The 16,292-nt window shown below is 38.4% G+C and overlaps 1 protein-coding gene across 1 annotated transcript in view; it reads left to right on the forward strand.

Moving 5' to 3' along the window:
• LOC117112527 (titin-like) overlaps nucleotides 1–16,292 on the forward strand; it is a 59,133-nt gene that overhangs the window by 22,788 nt on the left and 20,053 nt on the right. The window contains exons 9-15 of the mRNA XM_033255609.1: nucleotides 802–1,215; nucleotides 2,015–2,307; nucleotides 2,758–2,905; nucleotides 3,653–3,840; nucleotides 5,551–5,712; nucleotides 10,204–10,387; nucleotides 15,201–15,292. Of these exons, the coding sequence (XP_033111500.1) occupies nucleotides 802–1,215; nucleotides 2,015–2,307; nucleotides 2,758–2,905; nucleotides 3,653–3,840; nucleotides 5,551–5,712; nucleotides 10,204–10,387; nucleotides 15,201–15,292 (1,481 nt within the window). The remainder of the gene's footprint in view (nucleotides 1–801; nucleotides 1,216–2,014; nucleotides 2,308–2,757; nucleotides 2,906–3,652; nucleotides 3,841–5,550; nucleotides 5,713–10,203; nucleotides 10,388–15,200; nucleotides 15,293–16,292) is intronic.

The following is a 16,292-nucleotide window of genomic DNA, read 5'->3' on the forward strand; positions in this document are numbered from 1 at the left end:
ATGCCACATCATAGTTAGTTGAAACAAAGAATGGGAATACATCACACCTGCAGCAACATGACACTTGAATAAATTCTACCCATCTACAAAACAGTGTAGCCCACATACCCACACAGTTGCAACAATACACTGGAATGAATCCCACAAATTGCAGGTGCAACAAAATTACTGGAATCAAATCCACCCATCATAGTTGCAACAAAAAACTGGAATAAATCCTTTCCAACACAGTTTCAACACTAGAATAAATAGTTATGTTGGCATAAAAACATTTGTTTTTTCACTTTTCACCTTTTTGTCATTATTTCAGATTTTCCCACTTGAGGGCAGAGGGCTTAAAGAATTTTTGTGCCTTTTAAAAATGCAGTCGGTATCATATTGCATATTTTTTAGTTTAAACAGAAATGTAAAGAGTTATCATGGGAGTTTACGTTTGACCATGTACCACTTAGGCATTGGATTATTAGACACTCATCGCACTAACAAAGTGCTGGAGACTGATTGAAAAGAAGATGTTAGTTATGAATATGAATACATCTGTCAAATTTCATGTTTTTATACATAAAGCAATATCCGAAAATGACATCTTCATATTAGTATGCGGGGGAGATTTTTGTATTTATTTTAATAGTTCATAAGGCTTCTGCCTTAAATGTTTGGTTCTCACATGGAATGATGCAAGCAACACACAGAATAGTAGTATTATAAGTGTGTTTACATTTATGAGTAAATATTTTGAATGAATTTGAATAATATTTTCTATTTGTTTATAATAGCAATTTTATTTTCCTCTTTTTTAAGCAGGACCATTACATCTTCCAGGAGTTGCTGAACCACAATTAATAGTTCCAGAAGATACTAGCAAGACCAAAGAGGGTAAACCAACAGATATAACATCTGTACAGAAAATGTTGAAGGATGTTATAGAAAATGTTCAAAGCCCTATATTTACACGGGAGCTGTATATGGTACAAACACATAAAGATACAGAAGTGAGGTTTGAATGCCAAGTTACAGGAAACCCACAACCTTCCATCAAATGGTTCAAAGCTGGAGAACCATTACAGGGTGATGGATATGTCATTCTCAATCAAATTGATGGGAGTTCTATGTTGCTTATATCAAATGCAACTGAAGAAGATGAGACAGTGTTTAAATGCAGAGCCACCAATGAGCATGGGGAGGCGCATACTTCTGCTGCCCTGGAGTTGTTGGGTATAGTTTATGAATACAAATCATTTGCATACTTCATTGCAATGTTTCAGTAGCAGAGGGAAAAAAATCCTGCCGTACTGTATAGAGCGATTGGATTTTGCATGTTGAAAGTTTAGTGTATTTGAGTTCAAAATAAATAGATGGTGGTAATGTTTATTAATAATACTATTTAATTTATGCCGTGAAAGATTTTATATAGTTAGACATTATTGTAAGTTAAGGAAATACAGAACAATTTGATTGCATTGGATTTGCATGTTTTTTAAAATTGTTTAGTATGTTTGAGTTTGGAATAAATAAATATATGTGGCAATGTTTGCAAATGATACTAAATAATTAGTGCTGTAAACATATTTATGTAGAAATAAAAACTGTAAATTAAGAAAACAAGGAACTTCCCACACAGTTATTCCAAATTGGTCCTTGTTTTATACCAAGCAATACAATGAATCAGTAGAATGTTGGAAATAACTCTGACATTCTAATCATTGTTTTCCTACCACTTAATGTTCGATAGTGTAAAATAATTCATTCACTTTTCTAACTTGTTGCACTGTGTATTATAAATTGAATGACCAAAGAGTAGTACATAGTCAAAGAAGTTTAATAGGCATCAGTCTGCAAACTCCACTTAATACAACATCATATATTGTCTGCATATGTCATGGCTATATTCAGCTTCTTGCTTGTAGAAGGTTATGAATAGTTTTTAGAGAGCAATCCAGCAGCATGGTTCAAACCTGTTCTTTAATTTTGTGCATTTTGATGTTAGAAATAATCATTTAATATATTAATTTAGCTTTTGACAAGGAAGAAGATGTATTGGAGTTGGCTACAGGAGAAAGGAAATCAGAACCAGAAGAGCAGAGACTAGAAATCAGAGAAACAAAGTCTAGCCCAATTTCTCAATTGTCTGTTCCACCTCCAACACCACCTAAGGCAAAGGTGGAGGTTACCATGCAACCTCCTCGCTTCATAACTACGCTTGAAGATTTAGAGATAGTTGAGGGTAACAATGCTGTATTTGAGGTTCAGGTAACTGGGAGTGCACCAATCAGTATCAGATGGCTGAAGGATGAACAAGAACTTGAGGTGAACATTTTGTGGTAGTAAAAAGTCCTTATCCACAATAAGAGCAATATTTTATCAAAACATATAAAATTACAACAATCAAGAATAGATGAAATTAATAAATTGTGTGTACCAAAAGCTAATAAATTATTTAAAGCATAGACATCATGATATCAGAGTAGGAAGGAAGACCAGCAGATTCGGGGGAAAGCCCTGGCACCTAGAAAAGCTTCGTTTCGGCTCATTTTATACTCTTCAATGATGTTTATAGGAAAAAAAATTCTTTAAAAAGGGTAAAAAAAATTTGTGGTTCACACAGGTGGGGGTTTGCCTGTACAAAGCCTGTCTCCTGCATCTTTTGCCAGTGCTTCCACTGCTAATATGCAATTGTAAGTAAAACTATTACCAAATGCATCTTTGTAAATACATTTTTATTTTTGAATGTAACATTGTGTATATGTTTTTTATCAGCCTTCAAAAGACTTCAAGATCCGATTTGATGGAAAGTTCTATGTTTTGGAAATAGTAGATGTTTTTGTGGATGACTGTGGAAACTATGTCTGTGAGGCAACAAATCCTGTTGGATTGGCTGTTTGTGAAGCAAAACTCAATGTTACTGGTAATATATAAGGTTCTTCATCTACACTATGTTGCTAGTGGTGCGAGTATACTATACTTTCAATTTGATGCACAAGATACAGTAACATGAATAGAGCAGTCAGAGTGAAGGTTACTGTATGGATTAGAATCCTATATGAAATTCATAAAAGAAATTCCAAGGGTAAAACTGATGATTGGTTCATTCAACAGAGAAACACATGCCGTAGACCTATACCAATATCTTTTATTTAGGATTTAGGAGAAAAATTATGGTGTATTGCTGAAAAGGTGTCGAAGTATATATTTGAATGAATTATTCCCATTTTGAGACCAATAGTTGTTGTGATACAATAAAAAAAAAAAATAATAGAGGTCGAATATGTATTTGCTTTGACCATTTGGACCACTCAGAAAGAGTCCCATCCCATTAATGGGGTGTTCCCTTATAGGGGTTTGCCGTACTATTAAAAGATATATTTTATTTAAAAGATATGTTCCATTTCATGGAAAAGAGTTCCCTTGAATATGTATGTCCCAACAAAGGGTTCTACTGTAAAACAAAAATGAAGGTTACCAGTACTATGAATCAGAATAATTTTTTGTTTGTTTTTGATGTCTTTTCTGTTTTTTTTTCCATGTCTTTGCATTTGTGAATTTTGAGTTCCGTGAGTATTTCTGATGGAAACTATTATTTCGTACTGCGTAAGTAATTAAATTTAATTTTGATATAAAGAAATTGAAAGATTGTATACATATTATTTTATAGAAGAGCCCGATGAGCTTCCTAGACTAGAAGAATCAAAACCAACTCCAGAAGAGAAAAAAGTACCATCGCATGACATACCAGTTATTGAGATCCAGCCACCTGTTGAAATATCAGCCAGTGTCATTCAATTTGTACCAAAGAAGCCACATGTCACAGAAGAATTTGTCCAATCTGAATTCCATTTTCAGGTAATAATCTAACTCATTCATTTCATAGTGTCAAAATGATAAAACGAGTAATGTGTTTCAACATCTGAAAAAGAGATACATCATAATGGCTTGACAATTGTAACAGCTGATATGATTTATTTTATAAATAATCATTTGGGATGCTCACAATTTATGAGACACAAACAAGTACAATAATGTTTAATGTTAATAGTAGCACAATCCAATTTTTATACGTATGTTGTAACATTTACGTATGTAGTTAGCGTCTGAACTGTTTATTGCTGAGCTCACCAATTAGTCTTACTAGCGAAAAGTGAGTTGCAAGGCTATGACTACAGACTAGTATATAGTCACAATACTATTATTGGTACTCTATTAATTATTGATAACTAATGAAAGGAAGATAGCATTAGTGTTATATAAAATATGTATATTACATTAAATAGTAGAAGGGAAGAAAGAGGACACAATGTACTTATGCTTTTTAATATTTTAATTTCCATTTTATGAATTTAAAATTTAGTTAATGGTCAATTTCAATGCCAAGAAATTGGGTATGTTTACAAATGAGACTATTGATTACTGATCATTATGTTTACTGGTCCTTTTTAGGAATTAAATCAGCATGAAATTACATTTATTAATATTAAATGAAGGTCTGTTTACAATGTTTAAAAAATATTTTTCCCCTTCCTGATTCCTGATCTCAGAAATAGAAAAAATAGATTGAAAATTATCATTAGAACAAAAAATAGAAGTATCATCTGTATACGGGTAAAAGTTAACATACATGTATATCAGATACATTGGGCAGATCATCAAGATAAGTTAAAAATATTAAAGCGATATCCTTGACTCACACCACAAATAATAGATATAAAGTCAGAATTCTTAATTATTATTATTGTCCATTGAAGTCTGTTTGAATCATAGTTTTCGAAAATGTTAAGAGAAACACCACAAAGTCTGTATTCAAAAGTTTAAAATCCATAATTTTGTTAATAAGTTCAATTAAAGCAAAAGAAGTGGAATAACTTACAAATGATTTCACACTGACTATATCATATTATCATAAATACTGTACTTTTTTTTCAAAATATCAGGTTAAGAAAATATTTTGGGTAAAAATTCAAATCGTATTGTTGAGGCATTCTCTCACCAACCTATAATAAATAGGAAAATAGGAGAATAAATGGAAATACAGTACAATCTTTTAAACATCACTGGCCAAGATTAAAAGTACACAACAAGAATTATTTACCTTGATATTATTTATTCAACCTTTCTTTAACCAGGTCGTATCCATTCAGTGACTAGTACTGCTTTCCAAGAAAGCCCTGGTACATACAGTACATATAACAAAAAAAAGTTTACAATCATGAAATTCAAAAGTAACTAAAAGTTAATCAAAAACAATGATAAGATAGCATAAAACTGAAATGAAAGCAGACAAGTGAAACCTTTCAAACTAAAATTAAACAAAAGGAAAGGTACTGTACGGTACACTATTGCTAAATACAGATAAAGGCCCCTTTTGTAAACATAAGATTTAAAGTATAGGCAAAAGCAATTTTGAACTTGCCAGATATTAAACTGGAAACTTTTGGGCTGTATTATCCGACCATTTTTTTTTAACTTGCTAAATTGATAACAAGTTCATAATTTAACAAATCCTGGCAGATCATCAAAGCATGTTGTGATATTTATTTTTATTTTTAATGTTAAAAGGTCGAAGAAGCCCCAATATCAGAGGTCTCTGAACTGTCAATAATCCCAGAAGTGGAAGAATGTGCTCCATACTTCACTAAAGTACTTGAAACAAAGTCAATTGCTGTAGATGGAGAATCTGTATTTTTCCAGTGTGCAGTTGCTGGTGTACCTAGACCTCAGGTAACACTCTTTTATAATGAACTATTATCACATACAGTAGGTACCGAAGTAAAGGAGAACAAACAATAATTTACAGCATCATTTGTTTGTTTTTATTTCATGCTCAATAATACAGTACACTGAAAATCATTTAACAATTAAAGCAACATTGTGCTAAATTGCATGATCCATGACTACTTTATCAGACATGTTCACATCGTTCCCCGATGACAGGTTCTGCAATGAACTAGAGCATTAGGGTAAGCCCTACTCTTCCAAAAATTTGCAGGTGTTCTTATCTGAGAACACTTGGTTCTATGAACCGAACCCTAGACGAGGAGTCAAACAGCACTGAAGTCAAGGCTTTTTCTGCTCGACCTCTTGACATATGTACCCTCAAATCCTCACTCTCACATCATCATTGTAAAATCGAAGAATAATTATTCATTAAAATTTTGTTCATTATCAACACTACCTCTAATTATTATTACATAAAATTAGTAACAAAAGTTTAACTTTTTGTCTCAACACAAATCTGAACACCATAACAAATTAGCTTTTATTCTTATTTCTAATTATTATTAACTGTTTTATAAGCTGTACTATTAAAGTTGCCTCATAATTGTTGTCATCAGTATATTTCGTGAATACTTACCAGGATAACCGACTAATTGCCATTGTTCCCAAAACGGAACACCCCTTCGAAAAAAAATGGAACAGTCCGACCCAAGGTGCCACGTGCGAACCGTTTCCCTAACAAACGTCCTCATTTCCTTTTCGACGTTGTTCGAAGTCTTCGGAAAACTAGCAGGACTTTTCAAGCAATTCTGTTCTCCTTGGATTTATTTTCAACTAGTGGTTGACAAGATATCCTTTTATTTTTATTGTAGTCTCGATCGGTTTCCATGTCCGCTCGCAAGTCTTTATGCACGGCGTGTGGGAGCCCCAAACCGAGTGTTAAGCTCGACCGGCACTCGGAGTGCCTATTATGTCGCTCGTGCAGCAAGGCTGAGCCTTGTGAGATTTGTGCGCGCTGGCCCCCGACTAAGTTTGCGGCGGCTCTGGATTGGGCAGCTCAGACTGCCTCTCGATCTCAGAGTTCGCTGCCGGCTGCGTGAGGGGTTGTAGCGGCGCCGGATGACTCTCCACCACCACTACCACTGGAGGGTTCGTCGGCTTCGTGTTCGGTGGGTCCTTCCTCTCCGCTGGACCCGGCGCTGGTTGCATTCATTTCGGAGCAGGTGGGCCAGGTGGCTCGGGAGGTTTTCGCCAGAATGCGGGCCGCTTCGGCGGTGCCGGTTCCCCCTGCCAATCCTGTCCCTGGGGATGGGTTCCGGGTGGTCGGCGAGTCGCCTATGGACGACTCGTCCGAGCATCTTGAGTCGGAATCTGAGGACACTGTCCTCGGCTCCGATCTCTCTCAGCTCGTGGCCCGGGCAATGCCGCCCATCCTTGACCATTTGGGGGTCTCTTTTGAGACTCTATGCCGGGATGGTTTGGGGGCAGGCCTGTGGGGGCCGCCAGCTCCTGCGCGTCCCGCCCACCCTGTCCCGGTTGTGGGACTCCACCCGGACCTCATCCTTCGCACGAATTCTAAGCCGGTTGCCGCGCCACGGCATCTTACGTCTGCTTTTCCGGTCCCCGAGGACCAGTTCAAGCAGTTCATTCAGGCGCCGCCCATTCCTCGCGCTGCCAAGGGCAGACTGTGGGAGGATCAGAAGCTCTCTTCTACTTCTAAGGCTTTGTTTTCTAACAAAGCTCAGGGCGCGGCTGAGGAGGCTTTGGCCTTTGTGGACCGCGCGGCTCGGGAGGGCATACGCGCCGTGAATGGGGCGGGGTTTGCTTGTCCTTCTTGTCTGATGCTGAAGCGAACCCACCTTTCTTCCCGGACACCATTGGCTTTTTTCGGGCGGGCATTGGCCTTATTTCTGCTCCTGCCATCAATCGACAATTCGCCCAGGCTGCCCCCTCAACTGACAGGGCACGGCGGCGGGGGAGGGCCTCGTTCCTGATGTTCATGGGGGGGCCCGGTTCCTCAGTAGAAGGAGGGACCGGCCCGGTAGGGGGGAGGCTGATGCTTTTCACCCACGAATGGGAATGGCTGTCTCCGGACAGCTGAATCATGCAGACTATATCCTGTGGGTACCAGATAGAGTTTACTTCCTCTCCGGTTGCGTCCGGAGGGATGAATACGCCCATTCCAGCATCCCCCGAGAAGAGGGAAGCCCTGTTTTCAGGGGTGAACGACCTTCTTTAGAAAGGGGCGGTAGTCGAAGTTTTCCCGACTACCGAAGACAAGGGGTTCATTTCCACACTCTTCCTGACAAAGAAATCGTCATGCGGATGGCGCCCTATCCTAAATCTGCGGCGGCTGAACCAATGGATCAGGCCGCAAAAATTCCGCATGGACTCTCTCGCTCTTATTCTCCAGGGGCTCATGCCCGGGGAATGGGCCGCTACTATAAACCTCAAGGATGCTTACTTTCACGTGCCTATTTTCCCAGAAGATCGCACTTTGCTGCGTTTCCGTCTGGATGGTCGTACGTATCAGTTCAAAGGTTTTCCCTTTCGGTCTATCCATGGCTCCTCGGGTGTTTACACGGGTGGTAAAATCCCTAGGTGCAGTGTTCCACGTAAGAGGGATAAGGATTTTCATGTACCTAGACGACTGGCTCGTGGTCGCAAATTCCCGAGCAACTCTGTTGCATCATCTCAGCATTGTCTTAGACATGACGGAAACAGTAGGGTTCATTATCATCCGGGAGAAATCGGTTTTGGTTCCCACGCAATTTCTGCTGTATCTGGGGGCGCACATCGATTTTGTTCGTTCTGTGGCGTTCCCCTCCACGGGTCGGATCCGCAAGTGTCAGCTAGCAATCACTCAGCTTCTTTCCCTTCCGCATTTCCGAGCCGAGTCGTGGCTGCGGATGTTGAGGTTGCTCGCGAGTCTGGTAGACCTAGTTCCTTATTGCCGGTTTCGCATGCGCCCTCTTCAACTGCATCTGCTCGCGTTTTTCTCTCCAGCGTCTCGGGACTTGTCAGCTCGGATTCCCTTGAACACATTTGTCGCCAGGCACCTCCGGTGGTGGCTTCAGGAGAACGTGCTTCAGGGCGGGAAGTCTTTCCCCGACCCTCTCCCCGACTTTCGCTTTTCGGACGATGCCTCCCTTGGGGGTTGGGGCGGTTGTTCACTCACGGAGCGCGTCGCGGGGGACTGGTCGCTGGAAGAATCCATCAGTAACATAAACGTTCTGGAGCTTTTAGCAGTTCGTCGGTCTCTGGAGGCTTTCGTCGATCGGGCAAAGGGGAAAGCTGTGCTAGTTCATTCCCACAGTTCAACCGTGGTCTCCTACATCAACCGTCAAGGCGGCACGCATTCACCAAGGCTATGATTCCATACATGGCAGCTCCTGCTTTGGTGTCTAAGCCATCGCATTCATCTTCGAGCAGCTCACATTCCCGGCTGACTGAATGTCGTCGATGCGCTGTCTCGACGTCAGTTACCTCCACTCCGTCCGGCGGAGTGGGGGCTGTGTCCGGTCGTGGCCCAGCATATTTTCAACACGTTCGGGCGTCCCAACCTAGATCTGTTTGCGACGAGCTCGAACACTCAGCTTCCGATGTTTTTCTCCCGGTTTCCGGAACCAACAGCGTGGGCAGTGGATGCCCTGTCCATCTCATGGGACGGGTTTTGGGCGTACGCGAGCTCTGCGGTTTTACATTCATAGCACGCGTCCTTTGCGCAGCAAGGATTCGCATTTGTTTGTATCTTCAGTTCGGCCCCATGGGCGTGCTTCTGTTGATACCATTGCTCACTGGGTTGTTTCGGCCATCCAAGCCGCTTATGCATCGGTTCGCAAGCCTCCACCTGCCCACATGCACGAGGTTCGCGGCATGGTGGCTTCTTCTTTCGCGGGTTCCCCCTCGCTGACATTCTTGCAGCGGCATGGTGGAGATCGGAGACTACGTTTTCATCTTGCTACTTGTGGGATGTCTTGTCGACCCAGGCGTCGGTAGCGGCTGCTGTGTTGAAGCCGTCTCTGTAGGTAAGTCTTCTGGTTTCTGATCACGCCCGCCTCCTCTGTACGCTTCTAATCTGGCGATTAGTCGGTTATCCAGGTAAGTATTCACAAAATAGACTACACAAATCAATCGTGATGTTGGTAGTCTATGAGTGAGATACTTACCTGGATAACCTTCCCTCCCTTCCTACCCTCGCCGTGATCGTGTCGATCTTTAGGGAATGAGGACGTTTGTTAGGGAGATGGTTCGCATGTGGCGCCTTGGGTCGGACTGTTCCATTTTTTTTTCGAAAGGGTGTTCCGTTTTGGGAACAATGGCAATTAGTCGGTTATCCAGGCATCTCACTCATAGACTACCAACATCACGATTGATTTGTGTAATGACAAGCACCATTGCCGTTTTATATATTATTAATAAAATATTATATAGTTATATATTTCCATTCTGTGAAATTCACAAAAGTAATTCATGTTTGGATTTCCACCACAGGTTACATGGTATGTTGATAACAATGAGATTACAGATGAGCCAGAATATATTGTCAAACATACAGAGGAAGGCATTTGTGAATTACATATTCAGGAAATTATACCGGAAGATGAAGGTTATTACACATGCAAAGCAGTTAACCATCTTGGTGAAGTTACATGTACAGCACAGCTTCTTGTTGAAGGCAAGTTCTTAGTCATTCCTCCCATGAGTTGTACATTCCTTCAATTTTGAATTACAGATAAGAAATATATAATGAATCCCATATTTACAGGAATGCCTCCAATTAATGTCATGAGAAAAAAGTATTCTGACCAATCAATGACTCAGATTATTCTTTGTGATAATGCAGACAGAACAAACAAAAATGTTTCATGTTTGGATATGTGTGCCTTCATATTTTTACATGAAACCCATTTATGTTTTTTTATTACATGTATATTATATGTAGTATATATTATGTATGCAGTTATTTGGCTGAAGTGAACTTTAAACAGTGTAAATTTAATATGAGTTTGTGCAGCCCAGATACAATTGCTTGCAAAATATGTATAGATTGTTTCCCTCATAGATTACTAATATTTATTTGGTGAACTTTATGACTGCATATTAGCTATCATCCACCTCACAGATAAGTAAATTATTAAGGGTGGTGTGGCTGAAAATATCAATTAGTGTGTTACAATAAAATCACAAAAGACACTATGTTCTCAAGCATAGACCTCAAATCATTCTTTTTTTGTTTAATTAAACATTTTCATTAAAGTAGGATGTATTCTACTTTCTATTTATTATACCTGTACAGTTTTCATTCACATTTTCAGTCATATACTTTTAATGTTAGTCTTCTTGTGCACACATTCCAAAGTTAATGTCTTGCATAGGAAGCACAGTCTTTGAAACTCTTTGTAGATATTTTATATAATATAGCTGAAGTTTTCCGGTAATGATGAACCTTGTAGAACACAGTGTATGTAAATAAGAGGGTAGAGACAAAAAAAAAAAAAAAAATCTCAATGTCATTGCATTCTGTGTTTGTGTAGATAACTTTTAATCTGACAGTCATTAAGAACAGTGGGTTCTAATAGAGTACTGTAGTATAATAATTGCACACTGTTAAAACAATAAAATTTATCTTTTATACAGAATGAAGTCAATTTTTTTGGCTTAGTATTCATTTTACTGTAGCATATTCACAATATTGTTGAATTAGAATTTTCAATAAAGCATTGTAGAATTAAATTCCAAATTATCATGGAGCAGTAGATTGACACAAGACTTGTCTTGCATGAAACATTGCACCATAGTTAATTACGCCTAACTGTCTTCACAATACGCTTATTTATTGCAAATCTTTTTGATGAGTAGAAGTATCATGCAAGGAAGATTTTTCGGCTGATGAATTGACATGTGAACCAGACATCTCATCCATTGTGTCATCGACTGACAAGAATGAAACCGATATTGGAGATACCAGTGAATTTGAGAGTGGTATAGATTTTTGTGAAACCTCAGATTTACAGTCTCAAGTATTCATTGATCCATCCGAGCAGAATGAAAAAAGCAAATCATTTATTGAACCAAGAGATTTGCAGTCTGATAAATCACAAGAAGAGTTTGTAGAAAAGTCTATAGAAAATCTAGTGGAGAGAAATGTTTTGATGCAGGAAATACTGAAAAAACAAGTGGAGCAGGGTAACATTGAGGAAGATACTATGCATATTACAGACACAGAACTCACACAAGAAGCTACTTTTACACAAAAACCAGAAATAGAATTAATTAGCAAAGAATTAAAAACCAAGTTAGTTTCTGAAAACAAGAAAGTGTCATTTGCAGAGGAAACCTCAATTATTCAAGATAACACAGACTCCACTGAAAATTTTGAAGGCGAGTTATTAATTGAAGAAAATCCTAGGCAGGCTTATGAAATTGAATTTAATTCTGATGACCAACCAGGTGAAGATAATGAATTGGCATTAAAATTGATGCATCAGCGCTTTAAGGAAACCTCTGTAGAAATTATTTCTAAGGAACCAAATACCATTTACATAAAACAAAAGCATATGAAGGATGAAGATGTAGTACCTGCAACCAGGATAGATGCAGTTAAAGATGATACACAAACTTCCAATGAATCAATAAAGAAGGTGGAAAGGGAAGAGGCTAGTAGCAGTGCTGAACCAAATAGAAATGAAATGAAATACCATAATATTGATGTTCATCTAGAGCCTGTTAATGCTATACACCAAATGGTAATTTCCGTTCATGCTCCAAATATTGATGTCCTGGATAAGGATGTTAATGATGAACTTCAAATCAAAGAACTTACAAAAAAGTCAAATTTAATGTATGAACCATTCAATGTTATTTATCCACAAGACAGGTCATTAGCAAATGAACATATTGAAGAGGCAAACACAAAAATAATAGAAAATGTGGTTAGGTTCAGTCAAACACATGATTCTCTAAGAGATCCTGATGCGGAAGAGTTACCAGATGTCCTCTTTGAAAAATGTATTAAAATTACTAGACAACCCAACAAAATAGATTTTAATGAACCTTATGAGACAGATATTAACATGACACCAGCAGAAAAAGTTGGAATAATTCTGGAAGAAGGAGTAATTAGAAATAATTTAAAAGACAAATCTACTGATGAAGTAGGTGATGACATTTATTTTGATGAAAATTTAGTCCTTGAAGTAGATATACCAAGAGCAGTAACAACAGAAATGGCCAAACCAGTTGAATGGTATTCACAAATACAGCATAGTGATGGACAACATGATATTAAAACTCATATTGATTCAACACATGAAGTACCTGAACATATTTCTGTGTATGCTGATGAACTTCTTAATCAGTGCATTGAAGACATTACAGACAGACAATTTACAAACAAAAACTATTTCTTTGATCAAGGTCTACTAAAAAATGACACACATGAAAACCAACATTCTGAAAATTTGGTTAATGAAATAGCAGTTACAGGAAAAGTATCAACTGTCATTGCATCTGAAAATGTAAGAGAGATGCAAGATAGAAGAGATAAAGAAAACAAAGAACAGACAGTTTTGATAGAAATGGCAAGTGCTCGTCTATCAGTGGAGACTAAATGTGATTTACAATATGAACAGAAACAATTAATAGAAAAGCCTTCGGATGTCTCAAAAGAAGATTCTTTTAAGGTAACTCTGGCAAATGAACCTACTGAAAAGTCTGAATTCAAATGGCAACATGCTACCCAACAAATCAAACTTTATGAAGATATACCCATGGATTTGCAAACTAATGCTGTTCCTGTACAGGATCAATTCACAGAAAGGATTTTGGGTGTACAGGAGACTGAATTAGAACTTCAACATGACAACATACAAACTGAAATACACATACACTCAGGCGGAAAACAAACTGAAAATATTGATGCTCAATCTATTGTGAATAATGCTCTCTCTGAAGGTAAGGTTTCAGAAGTTAAAGAAGCAACCACAAACATGAGAGAAACTGAGTCAGAGGAGACAGAGTTGGAGCTTTCAGACAATACCAAACAAATTATACTTTGTGTCGATTTACCTACAGTAGAACCTGATAATATCATAGAACAGGAACCAGTCAAAGAATTCTTAGATATTTTAACGGAAGAGACAGTGAAAGAAAGCCTGATAGAAAATCTAATTGCAATGACATTAGCTAAGATGGAAATAAATCTGGAACCTGACACTATACAAAGTGAGGTGCAAATAGACTTACATGGGAAACAAAGTGAAACTATGAATGCCCGATTTGAACAAACTACTGACAAGCCTTCAGATGTTCTGAAAGATGTAATGAAAATGCCAGTCATCATTGAAACAGATAAATCTGACTGTCCACATGGTATTAAGCAAATTGAATTTAAAAAAGAATTAACTGGGAATGAATCCAAATTTGTTGGTTCACAACATGAACAACGCAAATTTCAATCTACAGAGATTATAGATATGGAGAGAAGAAAGCCATATCAATTAGAAGAGACAGAGAACATCACTGAGGTGGTTATTCAGCAAGATATAGGTAAAACTAGTTCTGTACCTGAAAATATCACTGTTGAACCATCAAATACTCTGGAAGCAGAAGACACAAACATGGACATTTTGTTAGTGGAACCAGTAGGTGTCACATCTGACAAGTCTCAGTTTGACATTAATCTGACTTCGGCTGTTGAAATTCAGGATGAGAATGTACCATATGAACAAAGATTTCTCAAGGAGAGAAATGAGACCATTCTTATATTTGATGGATCTCCAAATGCCTCAAACATATCTGAAAAAGGTTGGCTTCTTTAATTTGATAATAGATAGAATTATTATTCATGTACAGTTAATTATTTTATCTTGTTTACTTCTTGAAGGTATACTGTGTGTTCAACTAATATAAAACCTAGACAGTAAATTATATATTTGAATTGCTTAATTTGTAATTAAAATAATCAATAGCTTTCAATTGAAAAAGCCAATATGTTGAAATGTAATAAATAGTCTTGGTTGTGACAGTGGTCTGGATACCCGACGAACAGGTCTGGACTGCCTGTCATCCGAAGAACGACTAGGTCGTCGGACCAAAAATTTTAAAAAATAATAATTTGCCTATTGAAATAATGCTATTTTGATTGCCAATCCCTTTGTGGTCTAAAAGCACATTTAGCCATAAAAACTTTCTCCATGAACCCTAACATAGATTTTTTTTTTTAATCCGGGCCGTCGATGGAGGCTTTATCGTCCCTTGGTTCGAACCCCTTCGTCAGACACGTCGGACCCCCTGTCTGCTGGGTTGTTATTGTAGGTTAGGCGAGGATAATTACACACTGGTATTATATTCGTAAAGAATATAATGATATGTTATTCTCATAAACGTATATTTTCTTTTCTTGTCTTAATTCTGGAATTTGAATAATGTATGCAGTTACCATTCAGTTCAAATATTGAAAAATTGTTTTTATTCGTTCTGATTATCAGAAGTAAGCCTGACTGTTACTGAAGCAGATGCTGTTGTGAAATCTGAAGAAGAGGTTTCCGTTGACTTATCGTCATATGAAGCAACTATACAGGTTAGACAATTGAAGTATTTGCGATAAATAAAATTTGAAAAAAAATGAAAGTTTCTAAACATAAAAGTAAAAACATTTGCAACATCTTCTATGATGGTGGTTGATATAGTTGTAACATCAATGCACACAATACAAAGTTAAAAGAATCCATGTGTCTATTTCGTGAATACTTACCTGGATAAACCGACAAATTGCCATTGTTCCCAAATGGAACACCCCTTCGAAATAAATGGAACAGTCCGACCAAGGGCGCCACGTACGAACCGTCTCCCTAACAAACGTCCTCATTCCCTTTTCGACCTTCGTTGGAAAGTGAACCTCCTTCAGAGTGCTCTATCATAGAGTTGTTCCACGTGTTAGCGTGTTCGTGATAAGGATTATTCTGCCTTGGATTTTATTTTCAAGAAGTGGCTGGATTCTGGAATTTTATTTTTCTTCCTTGGATTTTGTTCAAGAAGTTGATTTTACAACATATCCTTTTTTGTAGCTCTCGGTAGTCTCTTCCGCTATGTCGGCAGGCAAGTCGTTGTGCTCGGCGTGTGGGGGCCCCAAACCGAGTGTCAAGCTCGATAGGCACTCGAAGTGCCCTTTGTGCCGTTCGTGTAGCCAGGCGGAGCCTTGCGAGGTTTGTGCGCGCTGGCCCCCTACTCAGTTTGCGGCGGCTCTTGATTGGGCAGCTCAGACTGCCCCTCAGTCTCAGAGTTTGTTGCCGGCTCCGTCGGGGGTTGTTGCGGTGTTGGCCTCATCAGGTCTTTGTGAAAATGAGTACCGCGGCGTACTCATTTTCACAAAGCATTTGCATCCCCTCTTGGAAAGAGAGAACTTCGAAATAATTCGCTAATTAAATTAATCACCGTAAAATGTACAATAATCATTTCACTACCCGACAAACTCCGAACTTTATTCATTTGGCCTGCATAATAGTTTCATCTTGCTGTACTATATACTCCAACATCACTGGCGCATGGTAACAACCAACTGACTGCAGACCATTTCCGAT

The sequence above is a fragment of the Anneissia japonica genome, unplaced genomic scaffold (genome assembly GCF_011630105.1).
Source record: "Anneissia japonica isolate Jap-2015-1 unplaced genomic scaffold, ASM1163010v1 scaffold2991_len510020_cov192, whole genome shotgun sequence".
Lineage (NCBI taxonomy): Eukaryota > Metazoa > Echinodermata > Crinoidea > Comatulida > Comatulidae > Anneissia > Anneissia japonica.